At 40.7% G+C, this 22,831-nt stretch overlaps 1 protein-coding gene across 1 annotated transcript in view; it reads right to left on the reverse strand.

Annotated features, from left to right (window-relative positions):
- The window catches only part of XKR6 (XK related 6), a 275,596-nt gene extending 253,440 nt beyond the window's left edge, over window positions 1-22,156 (reverse strand). The window contains exon 1 of the mRNA XM_068553265.1: window positions 20,970-22,156. Within this exon, the coding sequence (XP_068409366.1) occupies window positions 20,970-21,697 (728 nt within the window). The 5' untranslated portion in view covers window positions 21,698-22,156. The remainder of the gene's footprint in view (window positions 1-20,969) is intronic.
- Between the last annotated feature and the right edge of the window lie 675 nt (window positions 22,157-22,831).

The following is a 22,831-nucleotide window of genomic DNA, read 5'->3' on the forward strand; positions in this document are numbered from 1 at the left end:
GTCTGTCAACAGTACCAACCGTGCTGGTGCTACTCAGCATTTTTCGTGATCTTTTCTTGACTGTACAAATAGCATAATGCAAGTACAAAAATACAGGCTTGCAAGTTTATCCTTGTCAAAGAATTAGAGGAACGCTGATTTGCATTTAAAGCCTGACAAATTAATACTAATTTCTGACCTCTGAGAGAGACTGCCTCACACACTATTCTGTGAGTGTAAAACTCATTTTACAAGTTCCCAACCTGTGTGCCGAGTGTTCCCAAACGGACATTATTATCACTGCTCTACACAAGCACTTTTACAAGTTATCCAACTCCAAAAAACTGAAGAGTCTCACAGGTGAAATAAACCTGAGAAATGACCTAGTCCAATTGACCAGCATATGCCTATATCCTGTTTTGATGCTTATAATCACTCTAAGGTTGGTGTAATAGGTACTATCATTTCCAATTTACAGAATCAGAAACTGCGGGTGAGCTGAGTAAATGGCCTAACATAACAGATAAGTGAGGATCGAACATATCTACTATGTCAAGAATAAATTCCCCTCCGAAGAACACTTAAGCATGTTACTGATGCTTCAAAGGGCAAAAAATGGTTCAAATATACTGGTAAACTGGTGTCTTTATTACAATGTCCCTTTATTTCTAAAATAAATATATATACTTCTTAAAAGATTATGTCGAGCTAAAGTTCATATTAAACTGTTTTCTGAAGCATTAAGATACTGCCCCACAGTGCTCCCCGCCACCCCAGAATCCAAGGACTATTGAAAAATCTGGGTGAGAAGGCAGATGAGGTCCACTTGAGGCACCCACAGCACTGCACCGCTGGCACTCAGACCCACCGCAATCAGTGCACCTTAATAAAGCACGAGCATCCCTCTGAAAGAAAAGCCCCGCAAAGCCTCTAGATCAGAGTGAGAGACCGCCTCTGGCCGCCTTCCTGCTTACTATTCTTAGGCATTTCAACGCTGGGCAAAGTCTGGCACCACTGGCAGCAAGATGTTACTGCTGGCAGCGTGACGGACTCCAGCTGCTCCACTGACAGCCACTTTCACCGTGGCCGAGACTGTGAGAAGATGGAGAGGGGGAGAGGGCAAGTCCCCCAGAGCGAGCACGCCACGTGTGCCAGACGCTACGCCAACAGCGACTCATCCAAACCTTGAAAGCCCTGCCTTGGAGGCAGAGTTCTCACTCCACTGAGGGGCAAAGCAAGGCTCTGGGAACTCAGCGATCTGTTCCAAAACCTAAGCCTATGGCACTACGGAGCTGAGAAAAATGCGTTATCTGCAGGGTTAAAGTGATGCATAAGGAAGCCCCACGGTATTTCCATTTGTTACAGTGTGACGTGAGGTGGAACAGAATGTATAACATCACACAGAACAGTCCAGCTCAAAGACCCTCGCTTACCCCATGGCAAAGCTGTAGTTTTACCTTTTTCATAATCTTCGTTACAGCATATTTTCACAAACACATAATTTCCTTGTTTGAAGGGTTACTATACCCAGTCAAACTGCCTTCATTTTTAGTCAGAGTGACACTGGGTCAACCACGAAAGAGAATTTCCAAACCTACCATGTTAAAGAAAAAATCGTGGATGTTACGGGTTGAACTGTGTCTCCCAAAAAAAACATGTGAAGTCCTAACTAAGCCCAGTATCTCAGAATGTGACCTTATTTGGAAACAGGGTAGTTGCAGAGGTAATAAGTGAAGATAGAGTCATACTAGAGTAGGCTGGGCCTTAGTCCAATACGACTGGTATCCTTATAAGAAAAGGAAAATTTAGACAGAGACAGAGAGAGAAGGACGCCATGCGACAACAGCGTTAGATAACGAAGTTATGCAGCTGCAAGCCAAGGAATGCCACGGACTGAGAGCCACCACCAGAAGCTAGGAAGGGGCAAGGAAGGATTCTAGCCAGGGCCTCAGAGGGACCACGGCCCTTCTGGCACCTTGGTTTCAGACTTGTAGTCTCCAGAACTGTTGAGAATAAATTTCTGTTGTTTTAAGCCACCCCACTGGTGACACTTTGTCACAGCAGCCTTAGGAGGAACTAACACAATGGGCTAATGTACACTCCAAGGTACTGCCCAACTGAGGCCTCTCTGACATAGAAAGCCTGAAGTCTGAGGTCCTACTTAACTGTAAGCTACACAGAACTGATCCCATCACACTTGGTTTTGTAACAGAGGCGAGAGCTGACTACAGCACAGAGAGCAGGGTACCGAGCCATAGAGGCTAGGTGGAAGCCAGGTCTTCCAACCAACAGGCAGAAGTAGTAGGGAACCATCCTATAGAGGGACAGGTTGTCCTAATGAACATCATTACAGGCAAAATTATCAAAAACAGACCACAGATATGTATTCCAGTCAAATCAGTAATTTCACATGCTCAACAATGAATTAGCCTCCTCTAGTCTAATCTTTCAAAAGTTTATCAGCTCTGGGATCGATCAACCTGTAACAACCTCAAGGATTAATAATATAATATTATGAAACTTTGAAAATTACAAATGGGCCCCCCAAATTAGTATATTAAAAATGGATTACTTCATTAAATAGTCTTACTTATGTGGCTTCAGGTGGTCATCAGGCAGTTAGGGAAGAGTACAACCTGAATTCCAATCAAAAAGGAACTTGTTATACACACATATTAAAGTTGAGAAAAAAAGGATACAAGATATCCCAACCATGGAGAAATCACTTTAAAAAATACCAAGTTTTTAAGTACAAACATCTGAGAGGTTAGAAAAAAATAAGAAATGGGAGAGGAGCTTGGATCAAATAAAAAACTTCTAGTTTTACTGTAATTTTGGCTGTAAATAGGAGTGAGACAAAGCACTTACAGACAGTTGCTAAAGTACCAGGTGAACTCTTCCTCTGCTCTTTAATTGTCCAGTTTTTGACTGCTTTTGGTCCTGCCTGAGCCTACAGGAGTCCAGTCGCCCACAGAACAGGCATCTAGCTAGAGGAGACACATCTAAGGTTAACAGCCGGACTACAAGCTGACGGATGCCTCCTTTATGAAAAGCAAGTAACTGATTATTAATCTACCAATTCCCACCTGGACTTTAGCTACCACACATAGAAAACAGACTAAAATAAACCTCTACATACTTGCAGTTTGTGTAACATTTCCCAGGCAAGAGATTAAAACCACCGCCTGAAGCAACCAGACCCTGGGAAACGGTCACCAGCAAACGTCTCCCCAGATTGCTAAGGCTGCTTCCAAGGTTGCAACAGAGACAAGGTTGCACGGAGACAAACAATAAAGAGCATGAGAACAGTTTGGCTGAACTCGTGCTGTAAGAATGTTTCATTATGAAAATGGGACAGTGGAGCAATGAGGTAATGAAATATGGGGTTAGAAAAGTCTTCTGGAACCACGGACGTCGCACTTCGGGTTTAGAACTTTGGGGTACATTCTGTGAACAAACAGGGACCATTGAAGGTCTCTGATCTGCTGACAGGTTCACCGAACTAAGATCTGTCAATGTTGTTTGGAAAGGGTGTAAAATGGCTGGTTAACATCTTTCTTTACTGAGGGGATTTTAAAGAATTGTTGCATAGTTACACCATGTATACGTAATATTTTCCTTATCAACTAAAGGGTGGTAAACTCTTTATCCATCAAAAGTTTATACATGCATATTTCATAATAACATTTTTTCCCTTAAAAAAGCTCATATAAACATTTTAGATTTTTTTGGTGCTAGATAATATGTTTTGACATTTAGACAAGACTGTTTCAAAAGACTGCCTACCTAATGTATTTTTGAACATGGACAATCCACTTTTTATTCAAGCATTTATCAATATGTAAATAAATTACAAAGTGACTATAGTTTTCTCCCTGGTTTCACTTACAATGAGAACTTACAATCATTTCACTTACAATCATTTAATAGATACACAGTTCTAACTGCTTTAACAATATCACATTTTTATTTGGAGGATTTACTTTGAACACCTAAGCAAGGCATATTTCTACGTGTAGAAAGAGGGTTGGATAACAGTTAAATAAAGAAAGAAAATTTGGCCAGGTAGAACCTTATCAATGCCTGGTACAATTTTCAATACTCTGAGCCAGGTAGAAAAAGCTGTTAATATCTAACATTTAGTAAGTAAGTGTATCAAAGCTTTATTCTCAGACTTTACATGTATTAAGTCTTAATTCTCAAAACAACCCTGTAAGGCAGTAATATCCTCCTCCACAAAGCTGTTCCTGATCTTTCTACCCAAAATAAGCCCCATCTTACCTGTGAGGAAACCCAAGAACAGAGTGGTTAAATAATGGTAACCAGTTAACAGCTGGTCCCGGGCAGGCTTGAGACCCAGCACCTGGCCTCCAAAAGGCATGCTCTGAAGGCCTGGGCTTCTCTGGCCCTCCTTACAGGCAGTGCCTCATCACCACAGGTCAGGCTGTAGGAGAGAGAACTTGGAAGAGCTCTCTTTTGATTTAAAATACTACCTACCCATCCTTTATTGGAGTCATTTCAGATTTAAAAACACTTGGGTCCTCATTTTCAAATCTGAGACTATGAGTATCACTGTGAAGACCAACACGGGCACTAACTTTTTACCGGACAACGGTCACACTGTGCTGCAGAAGTGGAAGGGACCAATTTTAAAATAATATTTTTAGGTAACACAGTTGAAGCCGGTGCCCACCTGCACAGTGTGGCTAGAACACTGGTAAGAGGTATGCCTTGGGGCTTCCCTGGTGGCGCAGCGGTTGGGAATTCGCCTGCCAATGCAGGGGACACGGGTTCGAGCCCTGGCCTGGGAAGATCCCACATGCCGCGGAGCAGCTGGGCCCGTGCACCACAACTACTGAGCCTGCGCTCTAGAACCCGTGAGCCACAACTACTGAGCCCATGTGCCTAGAGCCCATGCTCCGCAACAAGAGAAGCCACCGCAATGAGAAGCCCACGCACCACAACAAAGAGTAGCCCCCGCTCAACACAACTAGAGAAAGCCCGTGTGCAGCAACGAAGACCCAATGCAGCCAAAAGTAAAAATAAAAAATAAATAAATTTACTAAAAAAAAAAAGAGGTACACCTTGATCCAAATGGATTGGCTGTGGGGACATAACTAATATTACTTCTGCTTTTTAAATTGACAACAGTACTGGGCAAGGAAGAGAAAAAGATTTTGTTTGTTCATTTGTTTTCTGTGTTTAATCAGTGAGTAGGACTATGAAGAAATGAAACTATGTGAAGGGTTTGTTGATTTTTTTTAATTTTGATAAAATGCATATGACATAAACTTTAATATCTTAACCATTTTTCAGGGTACAATTCAGAGGCATTAAGTCCATTCACACTGTTGTGCAGCCATCACCACCATCCATCCACAGAACTCTTTTCATCTTACCAAACTGAAACTACCTAACTTCCCATTCCCCCTCCCCCCAGGGCCTGGCAACCACCATTCTTTCTGTCTCTATGAGTGTAGCTACTCTAGTTACCTCATAAAAGTAGAATCATACAGTATTTGTCCTTTTTTTTTTTACCAGCTTATGTCACTTAGCATAATGTCACCAAGGCTCATCCAATGCTGTATCATGTGTTAGAATAGCCATCCTTTATAAAGGCTGAATAATATTCCATTACACATACGTGCTACATTTTATCTACTCAGCCATCTGTGGACAGTAGGATTGCCTCCACCTTTTGGCTACTATGAATCATGCTGCTATGAACATGTTATACAAATATCTCTTCAAGCTCCTGTTTTCAGTTCTTCAGGGTAGACGCCCAGAAGTGGAATTGCTGGATCATATGTAATTCTATATTCAATTTTTTGAGAAACCACCGTTCGGTTTCCATGATGGCTACATAATTTTGCATTACCAGCAACAGTGCACAAGGGTCCCAATTTCTCCACATCCTCACCGATACTTGTTATTTTCAGGTTTTTTGATAAGAGCCATTTTTTTTTAATTGAAGTATAGTTGGTTTACAATATCATGCTAGTTTCAGATGTAGTTAGGAGCTATCTTAATTAGTGTGAAGTATTATTTGTTGGAATTTTTTTGTATATATTTTTTTATATAAATGATTTATCTTATTTTATATTTTTTGGCTGTTTTGGGTCTTCATTGCTGCGCGCAGGCTTGCTCTTGTTGCGGCGAGCGGGGGCTACTCTTCGTTACGGCGTGCGGGCTTCTCATTGTGGTGGCTTCTCTTGCTGCAGAGCTCGGGCTCTAGGCACGCAGGCTTCAGTAGCTGTGGCTCGTGGGCTCCAGAGCACAGGCTCAGTAGTTGTGGCGCATGGGCCTAGTTGCTCCGCGGCATGTGGGATCTTCCCAGACCAGGGATCAAACCTGTGTCCCCTACATTGGCAGGTGGATTCTTAACCACTGCGCCACCAGGGAAGTCCCTGTTGGATTTTTTAAACACTATTATTTAAGATTGTATCTACGTCAACCAAGAGTAACTATCGTGAAGTTTAGCAATTCATTTTTTCTTTGGTCTTGAGAAGTCCTACAATCTGTGTTGATTAATATTACTACAATGTCACTAAGTAAGATTTTGGAGCATCCACCCAAGTGGGCTTATGAATTGAAAACTAACTGAAAAGGCTTATGAATAAGTTTCTAAACACAGTGTAAGCATTTTAACATCTGCAGCAGTATTACGTTCTGGAATCCCTGGACGTAACAGTAATTATTTTGATCAAGCTCAGACAGGGTCACCCAGTGTCTTCTTATGACACTGGGGAGTCACGTCTGCTTGCAGTCTGGGCAATGTTGTCTGGATACAACAGATGCAATATTGGGAGTGAAAGACTAAGCCAGCACCAGATAATATAAGTAAACACACTAAAAGTATTAAAATTATATTAATAAGATCAACCAGGCAAAAAATTTTATCTCAGGTAGTGTGTATTTGACCTGTAATACCATACAGCTCCTATTAAAGGTTTCAGTGTCTGATTTTTATTCTAATTATAATTTGCTGTTTTATCTCTCAAGCACAATAGTCTGAGAAGATATTAATTATGTACTAGCCATGCAGGTCACAGATTTTGGCTTTGTAAGAAAAAAAAAAGGATCCTCATCTAGACCCTGGTACAGTCTCAACTGGTGGTAATATTATGTAGAGAAACTTTAATTATTAAATAGCCTCTAAATAAATATGTATATTTATTATTTTAATGCTTTAGTAACCTACTTTTTAAAAGCCAATTAAGAATACCAGAAAATGTAACCTAAGTCATATTTGGAATTAACAGAACAAGCATCTTAAAACAGTTGACCGTTAAACCTTCACTACTAGACTAACAGGTCTCTATTTTTTAATATTTTATGATTGCTAGAAGAACTTATAAAACGTATCGACGTGTTTTGATGAAAACATTTTAGTTTCAGTTTTACTTTAAATCATATTTAGATGCTTTAACACCTTTATAAGGAATTTTTAGATAATTTTAATCCATTCCTAGTGATTATTAACACACAAAACAAATAGAATCCAATCAGTTTTACTAACAAAGTTTTAGTGTAAATCTCCAAATTTAGGTATGAATTTTGCAAACGTATTTACTTGGTGGCCTGTACAATTAAAAGACAAAAAACAAGGAGTGATTTTTGGGGGCAGTGATTTGGGGAATAGAAGCCAACAAGTTCCCTAAGTATGGGACACAGTTTTGTTAAAGTTACAACCTCTGTGAGCACATGTCAAGATCCCAAACTGTCCTAAACCAGATGAACTATTTCTTTTAAGACTTGAAACACTGACAAGACTACAGTACTTTTTATTTAGTCTATGAAGGCCATTTTTACCTCAATGAAACTTCATCTGAAGAAAAACTATTCAAAACTCTAGTTGTACCATTTCATTATATTTTAATTTAGTATATTTGGCACAGATCACACTTAAAATTATTAAACGTAGTTGTTACTTTTAAAAGCTAATTTAAATAGAGTTACTTGTTTTACCTGACCAGTTAAAATAGGGTTGACCTGTGCTTGTATGACACTCAGGCTAAGAACAGTTTTGACACTTTTAAGAGTAAAATGAATGGCTAGTGGGAAGCAGCCGCATAGCACAGGGAGATCAGCTCGATGCTTTGTGACCACCTAGAGGGGTGGGATAGGGAGGGTGGGAGGGAGGCTCAAGAGGGAGGAGATATGGGGATATACGTATACATATAAGCTGATTCACTTTGTTGTACAGCAGAAACTAACACAACACTGTAAAGCAATTATACTCCAATAAAGATTTTTTTTAAAAAAAAGTAAAATGAGACACCTGACATGGCTAGCAAATCCTAAAATATTAAATTAAAATATAAATCAAAGTTTTAAAAGGAATTGTCTCTTTTATGCTCCAATCAATAGCAATTTACATTACACACACACACACACACACACACACACACACACCCTCCCTAATCCGGAGAATACCTGATCTAAGTAGAGAATTGTTTCTTCCTCAGTCTCTAGTCAACAAAACACAAGCTCCCTCTTCTGTAGTACAAAGCTGTTCCCTGGGCAGGACCACATTCCCCAGCTTCCCTTTATGTGGGCGTAGTCACAGGGCTGTCCTCCCTGTGGGATGATAGCACCAGTGATGTGAGTCACTTCAAGCCAGGGCTTTTAAGAAGCAGTTATGCTTTCTCCATATTCTCTCTCCTTTCTCTGGCTGAATGCTGAGGGCGCTGAGTCCCTAAAGGATGCTAAAGCCATGATCAGCCAGGACCACCCACAGAAGACAATCCACCTCTTGTGTTAAGCCACTGAAATGTTTATTACAGTTAGTGAAGAAAAACACTGTAATGCTCAACATACACATTGTATATTTGCTGCCTTTCACATTTAACTAACTTCGACTTAATGTGGACATTCTCCGAATCCTAAAACAAAACAAAACAAAACAGCCCTATGAAGACAGACTGTTTATATGGCTGAAAGCCGTCTGTTTGTTCTACCCATCAGCTTTTTCCTTGACAACTGGCTACTGCTGCTTTTTTTCCACTTACTGTACACTCAGATGAATTTTACTTTAAAGCCTCACTATAACTACATTTCAAATGAGCCGAAATTTAAAGCCAGTCCTGCTCCACATATGTAGTTCAAGGGCTGATGTGGCATTGAGATATTAGCTCATTCCATCCAATGACTATGTTACAGAAGCAGAAATTTAAAAGTGGATTGAAACAGCCCCTCTTCACTTCTTTATTGTATATAAAGGCCAACAAAGCATGAGAAGAATAACTTTCACTTAACCTCGAAAATGCTGTACTATCTCCAAAAGTAGAACTTCGCAAAACAATAGAACCTTGACAACTCCAAGAGCTGCATCTTGACACCATCACAGATTCAAAAACATGTCAGTTATGCCACAATGCATGCTCCTGTAACATGGATTGTTTCACACATGACTGGCAAAATGAGAATGACAACAGTATAATGGGGAAATAGTTTTGGTTTTTAAGTGATTCTTCCCAGCATGTTAATGTTTTGAAGCTATCAAGGGCAAGATTTTTCACAAATAATAAAGACTTAGGAAAAAACAAGAATAAGAAAACCGGTGAGAATCTTACCAAAATACCTTCCTTCGGTACGAGCAGTGGTGGCTGGTTTAGTGTCTTCCATATTCCTTATGCTTTCCTCTACCTAGTGATGCCGGGGGCACACATGAAGGCTAAACCCTGGACCAGAGCTTTAATTTTGGTGAAAATGGCCTCCAGTAGAAGCTAATACCTACAAGGATCTACATATCAAAGAAGGAAAAACATGTCCCAGGATAAAATAAGGCCTTGAACCATCTGGATATGAAGCTGAGTGCAAATGTCCCCGATACTACGGTGCTAATATTTTTATTTGGATTGTCATTGTTTTTGTTAGTGTTCTGGTTACAAAGTCACATGGCTTTAAGTAGTCTAGCCTTAATCCTATTTTTCCCACAGCCCTGTTGTTTTTACTGTGTGATTTTACAGAATGAGAGGGTTTTCAGGAATATCACATTATGGTAGATATAGATTATACCACGAATTGAGAGAGTGAACTGCAGATGCCAAACAAATAGACAGAATGACACATTCCAATCTCACAGGGCCCTATTCAAAATCTTGTAACATGCCTGACAAATACCATCTCATTTAACCCTAGACTACATCTTGAAAACTACCGAAAAATTATGTGGTCCCTATCAAATAGTGGAAACCACAAATACGGTCCACAAATGCTATAAACATGTTGTAATTCTCTATTTTTCCAAATTTACAATGTAATTGCTTTTAACTTCAGCTTCGTTTTGATAACTTTTGTTTAATTTGTAAACAGAGTAAAAAGTCCTTCCTTCATGTAGCTTCTCTTTTCTTCCAACCCCAAAACGCGCCATCACGCACTAGGTCTAAGCAAAGCCATTTGAGATTGCTTAAATTTTGAATACATAATTCCTCTCTTGGAATGCATATCTTTTCCTTCAGAGTCAACTTTAATGAAAACTGCCTTACAGAAGGCAAAATGGCAGCATCCTAAACATACAGGGCTATTTATAACTACTATTATAACAGGGCTATTTATAACTACTATTTAGTTTACTACTCAAAAGCTGCGTTCCTTATAACCAAGCAAAATGACAGATATGGAGTTCTGTTCATTTTTATCCAGAATCACAGAGGAGCCAACCCAGTATACGGTGTGCCTGCCCATACATCCTGTGTCCCTCTCTGCCAGCTGTTATCTCTCCTAGAAGTTCTGACCTTGAGCTTCCCAGTTACAAGGAGCCTGGGTTTTCTCACCACTGCCACAGTACATTCCTAGATGGAGCTCAAAGGATGCTATTTTGGTGTGTGTAGATTTTAGGGGTCCCTGTTGATCCACTGTACTAAATATCTTACAGCAGGGAAGAGTAAAGACTGTAAAACCCCTTCCCAACCCCTCCCCTAGCTATTCCTCCCTGTGAATCCATCAAGCAAAATGCAGTTAGGTCATTTTTCTTCTCTGCTTCCTTCATTCCTGTCTCTAATGACACTTATTTAATACCTATTAGGACACTTCTCCCCTTTCATTCACCAGTTTCTTTTTAGGAATCCTATCCTTGGCACCAATTCTAACAAATATAACATTTCTGAAAATTTGAGACATGAAATTCACTCTGCACTGAATATCAATTTTCCCAACATAATGAAATGCCTCTAACCTGGCACTTTTAGAGCACCAACAGTGATCATTTGTGTTAATAATGACCTTGAAGTACTTCAAACTTCCAAAGAAGCTTCTGAATCAAAAGGAATATTCAATTATATGCGGTACAGTTTTAATGTAAAATGCCTTTACAGTATTCTAAACCTTAAGTATAAGCCATATGCCATAGTATATGGCAAATATAGCTGCCATTTGATTAATACACACTTTCACCAACTATTCCAGCTAAAAGTAAGGTCCGATCAGAGACTGTTTAAATACTGGTGTTCCATTAAAATCATCATCAGCGCTTCCTTTATTCATTCCACCCCTCTATATCTGATACGCCTAGTGCTCAAGTTCACACACACACACAAAAAAAAATTCCCAAGTGATTCTAATATAAACTCCTTCTCCCTGAGAACTACCGCTGTAAATACTGGTAGAAATCAGCCTATAGAAATGTGGTTCTCATCCCTGTCTGTGCACTGCTTGGGGATCTTTCTGAAAACACAGGCTTTTTAAAATAGATTCTAAGGCCCATCCCAGACCTACTGGATCATAATGTCTTATGGTAGAACCCAAATATCTGACTCCTCAGGTGACCCCAAAGCACAGTCAAGTTTGAAAACAACTGCTTTATAACCTTAAGGAAAGAGCTACTACTCTTGGTATTTCCAACAGGTAAACAGAGAATCAACATATGGGTGCATCTTGTCTGCAGAGTTTAATACACTAGAGTTGAAATCAGAGGTCTCAAAGAACCTCAGCGTGTACATCAAGAGGCCCCAGTGGTTCAAGAATATCATTCCTCCACTTTCAATAAGCCAAGACAGCAAAGTCCCAAAGTAAAGCAAAGTAATTAGTGAGAAGAGGCTCCGGATCCTTACAAGAGACAGAGAAAACTGCATGTATTTTGCCATCAGTGAGATCTGGCTTCAAAACTTTCCTCCACCAGTTACCAGTGACTTATCAGATTACTTAACCTCTCTAAACCCATTTCTTCATCTGAAAATGGGCACAAAAAAAACTTACAAAAATTTAAACGAGACATTTGTAAAAAAAAGAATTTCTAATATAGTTTCCTTTCCACCTTAGTAATTTCTATGCATCCTCCACTCTCCTTTGAGTCATACACTCTAACCTGTTATATTAGCCCTTATATCACGTTATTGCCGTTACATACAGAGAACACATGAGACATATTTCAAATTTGTTCCTCCAAAACTAACATGAAGTTTAAACTGTCTACTGACAACCAGCTGAAAACCCACCAGTGCCTAGATTCATAGTAACTTCTTCAGGACAGAATTTTTTTTCTTTAACTCTCAGGTCCTGATTCCAGTACAGCAACGTCTCTCCAACTTTAGAGACCTAAGAACGACTAGGGAGCTTGTTTAAAATACAAATCCTACCTCCCACCAGCAATTCATAATTGATTCAGGCAAGGATTCTCAATGGCCACTAAAACTATTAGGTAAAAGGTTGTCAGCAAATAGGCCTTGACACCTTGCCAAAAGTCTTACTCCACAAGTTACTTACTGACTGCAAAGGGGAAAATGTACCTTTATACAGAAGAATCTGGCAGTCAGAACCCTAACCAAGAGATAAAACTTAGCATCATGAACAGTGAGATGAATCAGGTTATAATGTGATATGATGCAAATATGAAGTGGAAAGCAGTACTTTTGACAACAGTATGTAGTCTGAATATAATCAAGCCCCTAGAAGCACCTTCAAGTTTACCCGGAATACAGAGGGCAGATGAAACTTGGAGGAAACAATCAGGCAATCCAAAATATGGAACATACAAGAGAAGTGGCCCAGACTCTGCAAAAGTTAACATCATGAAGAAAAGAAAAATTTAAGAATTGTTCTAGCGTTAAAGAAACATAAAAGCAATGCTGATTAAGCAATTTTGATTAATCCGTGTTGGGAGGGAGAAAACCTATAAAAGACATTGTTGGCGACAAATGAGCAAATCTGAACATGAAACAACTATTAGATGATTTTCTTGAATTATGGAATAATTATGGGATTACCATTAATTTTCTAAGATGGGATAATAGTATTATAGCTATGTAGAATTAGTCTAATTATTTAGTATTTGAGGCAAAGTATGGAGAGGTGCAACCTCATGATACATGTTAAACACACATAAAGCTATCTATGTTAATTACAGACTCCAGGTAGTTGGTAATGGGCGTTCAATATACTCCTCTATCTCCCTGTACGCTTAAAAGTTTCCATAATAAAGACGGCAAAAATACACATTCCCTGGTCCATCTCCCTGAGGTTCTGATTCTTTAAGCCCATAGTAGACCCACAAATCTGCATTCTAACAAGCCCCAGGCCTATCCTAATACAAGAGGTTCTCTGACCACTCTAAGAAACACAGCCAAAGAAAGAAAGCAGAAAGCGTCTGCTGTCTGGAAAGGCCTGGGTTCCTAATTTCCTGCCAGCTCTATTTTATCACCAGGCTTTCCAAGCCATGAATTTGGTGTCTTCCTCACCTTTGCCATCTTTCTTCATGTGTACAGTATGTTTAAGAGAGAATCAAAAAGCGGACATAATGGTGAAAGAGAAACTTTCTACTCCATGTACCTATGATTCTTTGAGAGCATCTGGCCAGGGTAAACAATAACTATCAACTCTTCCTCCCTTCCCAGGGTGCTGTGAAGAAAACTGTTATGTTTACCTTTCTGTGAACTGAATATTTAAATTTCTTCCTAGAAATGATTTGATGGACATATAATCCATGCTCTGTATATTAATGACCAATATAAAACAGAAATAGCTTTCTCACAGTTAAAAAGAAAAAAGACCAAAATATTGCATACAAAAGTTATTTTTAAAACCACTTGTTTGATATTTCAGGATAAAAGCAATATACACGTAAAGACACTTTTTGTTAGCAATATGCAAAATACCTTAGGATACTGTCATTTGTTTTAAAGTATATTAAAATACAGTAATGCAATATACCAAGATTTACCCACATTAGACATACAGAAAAGAAAAATCTAAAGCTCAATTTTATGTACAAATGTGTTCTTGTCATAATATTCACTGAATCCTTCAAGCAAATCACGTCTTTTCCCCAAATTCAACTTAAACCAAAAAAGTACCTATACCTTCATCTAATAAAATACAAAACGCAAAGAAAGCTCACTTAGAATCATTTCCTAAAACAGCTCACAACTGACAAGAAAGCTATCATTAAAAAAAAAAAATTTTACAAACATTAACTTTTCAAAGTTAGAGAATACATATCAAACGATAAATTGCAGTAGGAGATTTTGAGGTTCCTCCCCAATTAGAAATTAATCTAGGTAAACGACTCAGAAAAACCTCCAAAATATGTTAGATATATGCATTGCTTTAGCTTAACCTAACAGTAAAAAATTTTAAACATAGGATTATAAAAGGACACCTTAACGTAATTTTAGCTGAAATTGCAAGTTCCCAAAAGTAGCTAATAAACCAGGATAACAAGTTTCTCAGGAAGTCTTAGCTGCTATAAATTTTAACATTAGCTAACAATATATACATAATGCCTCTATAGGTAGCAAAGTGATTACAAGTAATGAACATTTTTTATATTAATAAGTCAAAATAATACATGATAGGACTTCAAAGCAGTTCCTGAGAAATCCACATTTTTAAATATGTTAATTGTTCAAACTAGAGTCTGAAATTCCTTGTTTAAAACTTCAGAATGCTAATACCTATAGCATAATAGACTTTCTAAAATTGAGGGGTCTGAAAGATCAATCAATTTAACACCTTATTTGATAAATACGAGGAAATGGAGGCCAGAGTTCTTTTGAACTTGCAGAATGATAAACCTGATTTCTTAACTCCAATGTTCCCTTTATACTATTGCTGTGTCCTGTGGTGTTTTTCTTTGTTTTTGTTTTGTTTTGTTCTGTTTTTTTGAGTATCTCCAGTAGTGGTAAATAGTGGATTGTCTTTCGGCAAAAAACAAAAGTCAGTGAACTTCTTAAACGAGGCTATATTTTCATGATTTTAAAAAAATTAATTCTTTGAAATGCACAATTTCTGACTGGAAACTAGGTAAACAGAGTATCACAAGGAGTAAAGTTTTAACCACAATCTTGTTTGCAGAAAGCACACTGTAAATCAAACCAACCCATGACAAAAATAGCAACAATTGAGACAGTTTATTTCTTTTTGTATCCCACCTAATCTTTCCAACTCTCCAGAATTTATCCATTACATAACGCTAACTAATTGGCCTTAGGGATAAAGTTTGTAAAAGCAAAGCGAATGATGTTAAAAGGCAGAAATGAATTGTTCATGATTTCTGACATGTGCCTACTAGGTTTCTGGAATGTTAGCCTTCTGCAATACAAATTTGGTGTTCTGTTTCTAGATCATTCTGGAAATACTATCCTTCAGCACTGTTTGCAATTTTACTCAAAGTGTGCCATTTTTTCATCACCTTCCCTTGAAAATTCACCATAGTTGTCAAGTTTTTACTGTTTCTGTTCACTCAAAAATGAGAAATAATCTTCAGAGATGCTTTCTTCATACTCGCTCTCCTTTAGGTAAGTAGCTCGTTGTCTAAATATAACTCTTCTACCCTTACAACTCATCATGTATTTCCACGATTTTTCAGGTAGGGGGAGGAGGAAGGGAGTAACTAGATGAGACTTTATGTTGTTAAATTTGTCCCTTTTTTCCTTGATGGTATCAAAGCATCTTGCCCTTTTCACGATTATAAAATTATTATCCTACCTTTTCTTCTAGTGTTTTTACAATTTAATATTTCATGTTTACACTTTTAATTCTTTTAGAATTTTTGTTTATGTAAGGTAGAGCTATTTTTCCCCCAATTGCGTAGTCAATCGCCTCAATACCATTTGATAAATAATCTTTTTTTCCTTCACTGGTTAGGAATGCCACCTTTACTGTCTACTAAATTCCCACAAACCTGTCAATCTCTCTCTTTACTCTGCGTCAACACCTATTTGCTTAATTCCTCTGCCAGTCGCACATTGATCTAATTACTGACACTATGGCACATTCACTTCTGACAGAGGAACATTTTTCTCAACATTTTTCTTTTGAATCTTGAAAGGTTTTGACTACTCAAACAAATTACTTTTCTCCGAACAATTTTCCTCAAGTTTCCCCTCAAAAAAATCCCACTGAGTTTCTTTTGAACCAGAATTCCATTAAACATACGGACCAAAATGGGAAAAAAAAAAAGATTTTTACAATATAGAGATTCCCATCCAGTAATAAGCCGATACTATATAAAGTCTCCTACACACACGGACACACACACACAAATACACATATACAATCTTTTATCGTGACTAGGACTGGTATCCTGGCCCCACGAGTGAATTTCCTTATTTGAAAGGTAACATTTCCATTCCTAAATCACAACATCTTAGAGCTAGAGGGACATTACAGATCACTTAGTCCAACACCTCTTGTAATCGCGTTGTTTACCTCAAGCCTACTTAAGAGAATCATTTCAAAATTAATTTCCCCTTTACATGCAACACAATCATAAACGTGCTGTTTGAATCACATAAAAGGCAGAGAAGTGAGCTACATTTATTGAAGAACGCTTTGAATTTAGGAATCCTTTTAGAATACGATCCATACTTAGGCTCAAAGAAAAAAACACTGAGTACTACAAGTGCATACACTTGAGACAGCCCCAAGTACTGTATTTAGACACTCATGTTTCCAAGGTAAAGTCATTTTGTTATGGTGTTGTCCAGGAACCAAGCTTCACAATACCAAAGCATTCCATTCCCAACTGTTCCATCCTATTTATTAAGAACACAAAGCCAATAACAATCTCTAAATGGAATAAGCCTGAAACCCAATTCTAAAAGTGCTTCTCAAGCCTGGCTGCCCATCTGATCACCTGTGGAGCTTCTAAAAATAAGACTGCTTGGGTCCCACCCTGGGATTCTTCCTCAGCAGGTCCAGCAATGCTCAGGCATTTTTTAAGCTGTAGTAGGTTCTATTCTCAGCCAGAGTTAAGAACAGCTATTCTAAAATATTCAATAAGAACAAAGCCCCATAATTTTCCAAGTATCCCTACACTGAGGGAGGGTGGGGGGGAGATAAGTTTAAAAAGCGTCTTCACCAGCCCAGCAACATTTGCTGCTGATTAGAGAGAGCTGTGTCCCCATATTACATCAAAGTGTTGAAATGGAAAGAATGCTAAAACAAAGCTTTAGATTGTTTACAGACTGATGACCCCATTATGGCAGGTGAAACACCGCTTCCTTCCTCTCACTTGAAGGCAACCCCCTCCTCCACCTCATCTCCCAAGATAAAGAACAGCTGACGTTCACTTTAAAAATGGCAATAAAATTCAGGTTTTAATCTTAATTAAAATTTTTAAATCTTTAAAACATACCCATAAATGTAAATACATAAAAAGGGAGATTAATGATTCGGTTGCAACATCAAGACATTACATGAAATTTTAGTCAAAGAACTTGCTTCTTGACTGCAGTGAGCTGCCAACACACTAAGCACCCCCTAAAAGTAGCAGAGAAGCAAAGAAAAGCCGATACACTTAAGGAAAAAACTTACACACAATAATGCAATATGCAAACCTGTTTCTAAGCTCTAATCCTCCAAGAAAATGATCTCACTTTCTAATAACAACACACTGTACTAAACTGAAGCCTGGTGCGACCCCTATTCCTGGTATGGGTGACTCATAAACCCGCTATCCCTGGGAAAAGCACCTGAAAAACAGAGCACATAAAGGTAGACAGTAAGTTCCACGTTAAGTAATTAATTAGGGAAGGTAAAGCATGCATTAAACAGACCTTAATCACACAGTAGTGCTCTGCAAAACAAGGTTCACGAAACCAAATCATCCTACAGGCAACTACTCTTCCATGCTCCAGTTCTGGCCCAGTCAAAACTATTTTCTTACATTCTGTGAAGTCATTTGGTGAAACAGATGTCAAGTATTTTCCATCTTGATAGGAAAGGCAACATGCATAGAAATTTACCACCTTAATGTCAAGAGAAACTAATTTTTCTTAAATAAGCACTGTGCTTTTGTTCACGTGAGTCAAATAATTTTACATTTAAAAAAAAAAGCATATGAAGAGACACGCTTCAGGGTTTAACGCCGTCAGTTTTGACAACATACTTCACCAACATCTTTTCTTAGAAGTGTGGCCCAAATCAAATTCTTAGACCTTAACCTTTATGTCACATGACCACATGAAATAAAATGTAAGTAGCAAATATGATTAAGGGAACAAACTGTAACCCCAAAAGATCTGCAGAAAAAACTGAGATGATGTATGTTTATACCCACTGACAAGTCTGCCAAGAGATTAAAACAAGAAAAGAATAAACACCTTTCTCCAAAGCTTTTACTTATGAATGGTTTCCATGCAAGCCACATGCCTAGCAGGTGTTAAAGAGCAGACCCTGCTCCTGGAGTATCTCCAGTAAAACAAGCTTACTGGAAAAAAATAAAATCCTTCCTCAGTAAATATTTCTTTTGAAGTATAGTATGTTGGAATAAATAACTTAGATGAATTAGCATGTCTTTTAATACCTTAACTTTATAAAATATTTAGACATATATTCTAATCTTGAAAAAGGACCAAAAAATTTAGACATAGTAAAATCACAAGCGTCTTTTCAAAATATATATATATTATATTTACCACTACAGACTCTGAAAGTTCAATAAAAATCTGGAAAAATAATACACTGCCCTGTTTTAAACAATTATAAAAGCTAAATTCATATTTAAAATGTACTTTTCAGTTTGTCCACAACTGGGACTTCTACTACTTTGCCAAATACAATTAAGGTTTAGGTCAATGGCGGGGGATTATTCTGCCTAAAAAATTTGTGAAACAGAACTCCAATTTCAGTATGTCCCAAAAGCTTACTACTAATAAATATCTAGGATGGATTACATTAGAAACAATTCTCTCAGGAATTTTAACCTGACACCAAGGTTTTGATTGCCCACATCTCGACGTCTAACATGGAGAGATAGGTGACTTTCGGTACAAGCCTACTTATTAATTAGATGCTGTTAAATTTTACTACTATTTCAAAATCTCTCCCCATACTTTTTGTCCCTCTCCCTTCATATCTTTGCATCTTACCAACCTGCAAGAAACCAAAAAAAGGTATCCCCCATGTTAAACACACTATCTTTGATTCAGTATGGATTGGGGAGTTTTTAGATTTAGATTTCAAATTCAAAACATATGTCAAAATTTTCCTTGACCCCATATTAGGCTCATAATCGCTAAAAGTTAATCAATCATCTTTTTTTCTATTTTATTCCCTCTCTTCTTATAAACCTATCAGCAGGAAATAAATTATCTGCAGACAAACAGAGCAAGGAAAAAAGGTTGCTTGGTTCAATCTAGGAACACCAGTAAACAACCCTGAGAGGACCAGGAAAATCAAGAACCACTCACATGTCCCCTATCCTGAATTTGCATGTAAATTCTGCAGGACAAAGTTCTTGCATGCTCTTTCGTGATTCGACTTAATTCATCCCCATGCTTTCTGAAATGTTTTTATTTAAAATTCTGAATAGAGACCTAGACAAACAATTCAAAACACGCTGAACTTTATTTCAGTTAACCTGAGTACATACCAGTAAACTGAAATTCTGAGCACCTAAAATCTCCTACTAGGAATAGGTGCCTGAGTGGTGTAGGCAAAATGTCTTCTCACAGAAGCAACGTACCTGAGGAGCTCTAAATAATTTCTCTTCAGTAAGATTTTTTTTCTTGCAAACGCTCACCCACAACTCACTGTTTGCAGAATACACTCAAGCTGATTTAAGTTGGAGGGCACAGATTTACCAACGTTTTAATGGAATCATTTCCTTAGTTTAGCCAGTTAAGCTATTAAAAAAAAAAAAAAATCTGCAAGTGGTTTTTGAGGGATTCACCTGGCACATGGGAAATTTACAAGAAGGGAAAGAGCCCCAGGGCTAAGCTTGGGGCTTGTGTAAACATAAATCACCTGCGCACTGGCCTGGCTACCAAAAACAACGTTCCTCCAGAAGAGATGTCCAGGTGGCTAAGTCATTTTCTGGAGGTGAGAGTTAAAAACAAACGCTTACACTTATCACATATTATACAATTTTACCTGTCACTAAGAAAAGGGCACGTCTAATCCAGCAAAAAAGTCATTTTTCCTTCAAGGAGAGCAGCGTTTTGGAGTCCTTTGCAGGGGATGGGGGTCGCAGGAAGGGGTGAGGGGGCGTGGAATAAAGGAGCGCTGAAAGGAGAGACAGCCAGGGGGGTTGCACAGAGCCCCACACAGGCCACTGCGGAGAGAAGACGGGGAAAGAGGGGAAGATGTCTCACCGGGGCACAAAACCGAGTGCAAACCGGCTGGAAGAAGGAAGGTTCCCCCAGGAGGCGAGCTAGGGTGCAGATAAAAAGCGCTAGCGGCTGGTTACCTTGGGATACAGGGGCAAGGGACCACGGGAATATAGAGATCTACAGAGACAGAGGGGAGGGAGGATGAGGCAGGGTCTCCGCTAAGTGCGAACCAGGGATGAAGACAAACAGCGGGACTTGGGCCTCCCCGGGCCAAAAGGCGTGGCCAGGGATCCAGACCGCACGATGGTCTTTTTGAGACGCCAGGGGAAGTGCGTGGCAAAGCCCTCCTTCAAGACCCCGTGCCAGGCCCGTCCGAGGGGCCCACCTGCGGGGCCCCTCGAGGGCGGAGCGCACTCCGGAGGGCTCCGGCCTCGCCCGCGGGGCCCTCTGCAGGGCCAGCTGGCCAGGCCCCCGCCCCCACCCCCGCAGTGCTCTTACCTCCACACCTGCCCCATCTGCAGCAGGTGGATGACCGACAGCCAGATCCACACGGAGAGGCGGCAGAGGCGCTGCGCCGCCGGCGTGGCCGGGACCCCTGCGCCATGGCCGTAGACGGCCCCCATCATGGGGGGGCCCCGGCTGCTGAGCCCCTCCACGGCGCCCAGCCCGCCGCCCGTGTAGTCCTGCACGAACCAGCGGAAGCTCAGGCTCTGCACCAACAGGGACGGCACCAGCACGAAGAAGAGGGTCAGCCCGAAGTAGCCGTAGTCCCCCTTGCGGTAGTAGTCGAGGGCGAGCCACAGGTCGGTGCCCACGTCCCCGAAGAAGACTAGCAGCGCCAGCACGATCCACAGGCAGTCGAGCCACGGCCGCTCCACCTGCGGCGGCTGCGGCCGCTCGGCCGAGGGCGTCGGGGGGTGGCGGCCGGCGGCCGGCTGCAGCGGCTGGTCCCCCCCGTCGGCGGCGGCGGCGCTGCGGCGCGGCGTCTTGCCCAGGAGGGAGCGCAGGCAGGCGGAGCGGCAGCCCCAGTAGCACGAGGAAGTGTTGCAGCAGTGGCAGATGTGCAGCGAGCTGCTCTCGCCGGGCTCGCTGCCGTCGCCGCCGCCGCCGCAGCCGCCTCCCCCGGGCTCCCCGTCCTCCTCGCCGCCGCTGCCCACCGCTTCGTCCAGGTTGTGCAGCTGGGCGAAGCCCACCCCCACGCCACCGCCATCGGATTTCGCCGCCATCTTGACTCTCTTCCCAGCTCCGGAGGTTGGGGGGGGAGGGACGGGTGGGGGGGGGGGAGAAGGCAGGGAAAGGGGGGGGAAACGAATGGAGAGGAAGGGGGGCGGGGAGGAAGCGGGGGAGCAAACGAACGAGGGGGGAGTGGGCCAGGGAACCCCCTCCGCTTCCGGGTAGTTGGCGTCACTTCCGGGCGAGCCCCCCAATCGCACGGCGCCCGCAGCTCCCCAGCCCTACCCTCCCGGCCAAGATGGCCGCCCTCCTGTGCCTCAGCTGCTGGGCGGGGGACCGGGGGGTTCACCCCGCCAGGGCTCCCCTTCCCCTCTTCCGTTGACCCCGAAACCCATCAGGTTGACCCCTCGGCGTTTCTGAATCCCGCTGGGCCGAGTGAGGCGGTCCAAAGTGATCCCTGGAGGGGGCAGTGCCAGACGTTTTGGGGTCCCCTTCCTCAGCGTCGCAGCTCACAGCTTTCCTCCTGGAGAAACGCCCCCTAACACCCTCCCGGCTGCTGGCGGAGGGGCGGGACCTGTGAGGGAAGGGGCGGAGTTAGTGCAAAGCAGGTGATTACGTGTCACTTCCGGGAGATAGGATGACCTCATTGTGTAGTTAGACGCCCCCCCCCGCCCCCCCATCAAAATGGCTGTGTCTCACCTCTTTGGCTGATTCTTTTCCTTTTTTGATTTTTTTCTTTTAAATTTGTCTCCTTTTCTTATTTTGAGGGTCTTTAGAAATTGTATAAGTCAGTTTAGATTCCCACACATAACTGATTCTCACTTCTATTTAGACAACTCCCTTCTCTTTTACCTCTGTTGACCCCCTGATTTTCTTGTCACTGATAACTTTACCATCTTTTGCAATAAAGTTTTCACCATTCCCTTAAGAAAAGTGCAGGCAAAAATCCAGTGATAACCAGCCTGATTGGGTCTTGAAAATTACAGCGAAGATTGAATTGGCATATTGTGACCTTGAGTGTATTTTCTTCACCATTAAAATGTATTTCTACCAACTTTTTTTTTAAGTATGCAGTTTTTCAATTCTGTGACCTTAATTTGGAAAATTCAGAACTAGCCAGGGTTTAAGCTGTGTCAGTTACTTCTTCAAGCTTTTGGATGTGTGAAAATTGCCTTTTAGAATTTTTT

This window comes from Eschrichtius robustus, chromosome 10 (genome assembly GCF_028021215.1).
Source record: "Eschrichtius robustus isolate mEscRob2 chromosome 10, mEscRob2.pri, whole genome shotgun sequence".
Classification (NCBI taxonomy): domain Eukaryota; kingdom Metazoa; phylum Chordata; class Mammalia; order Artiodactyla; family Eschrichtiidae; genus Eschrichtius; species Eschrichtius robustus.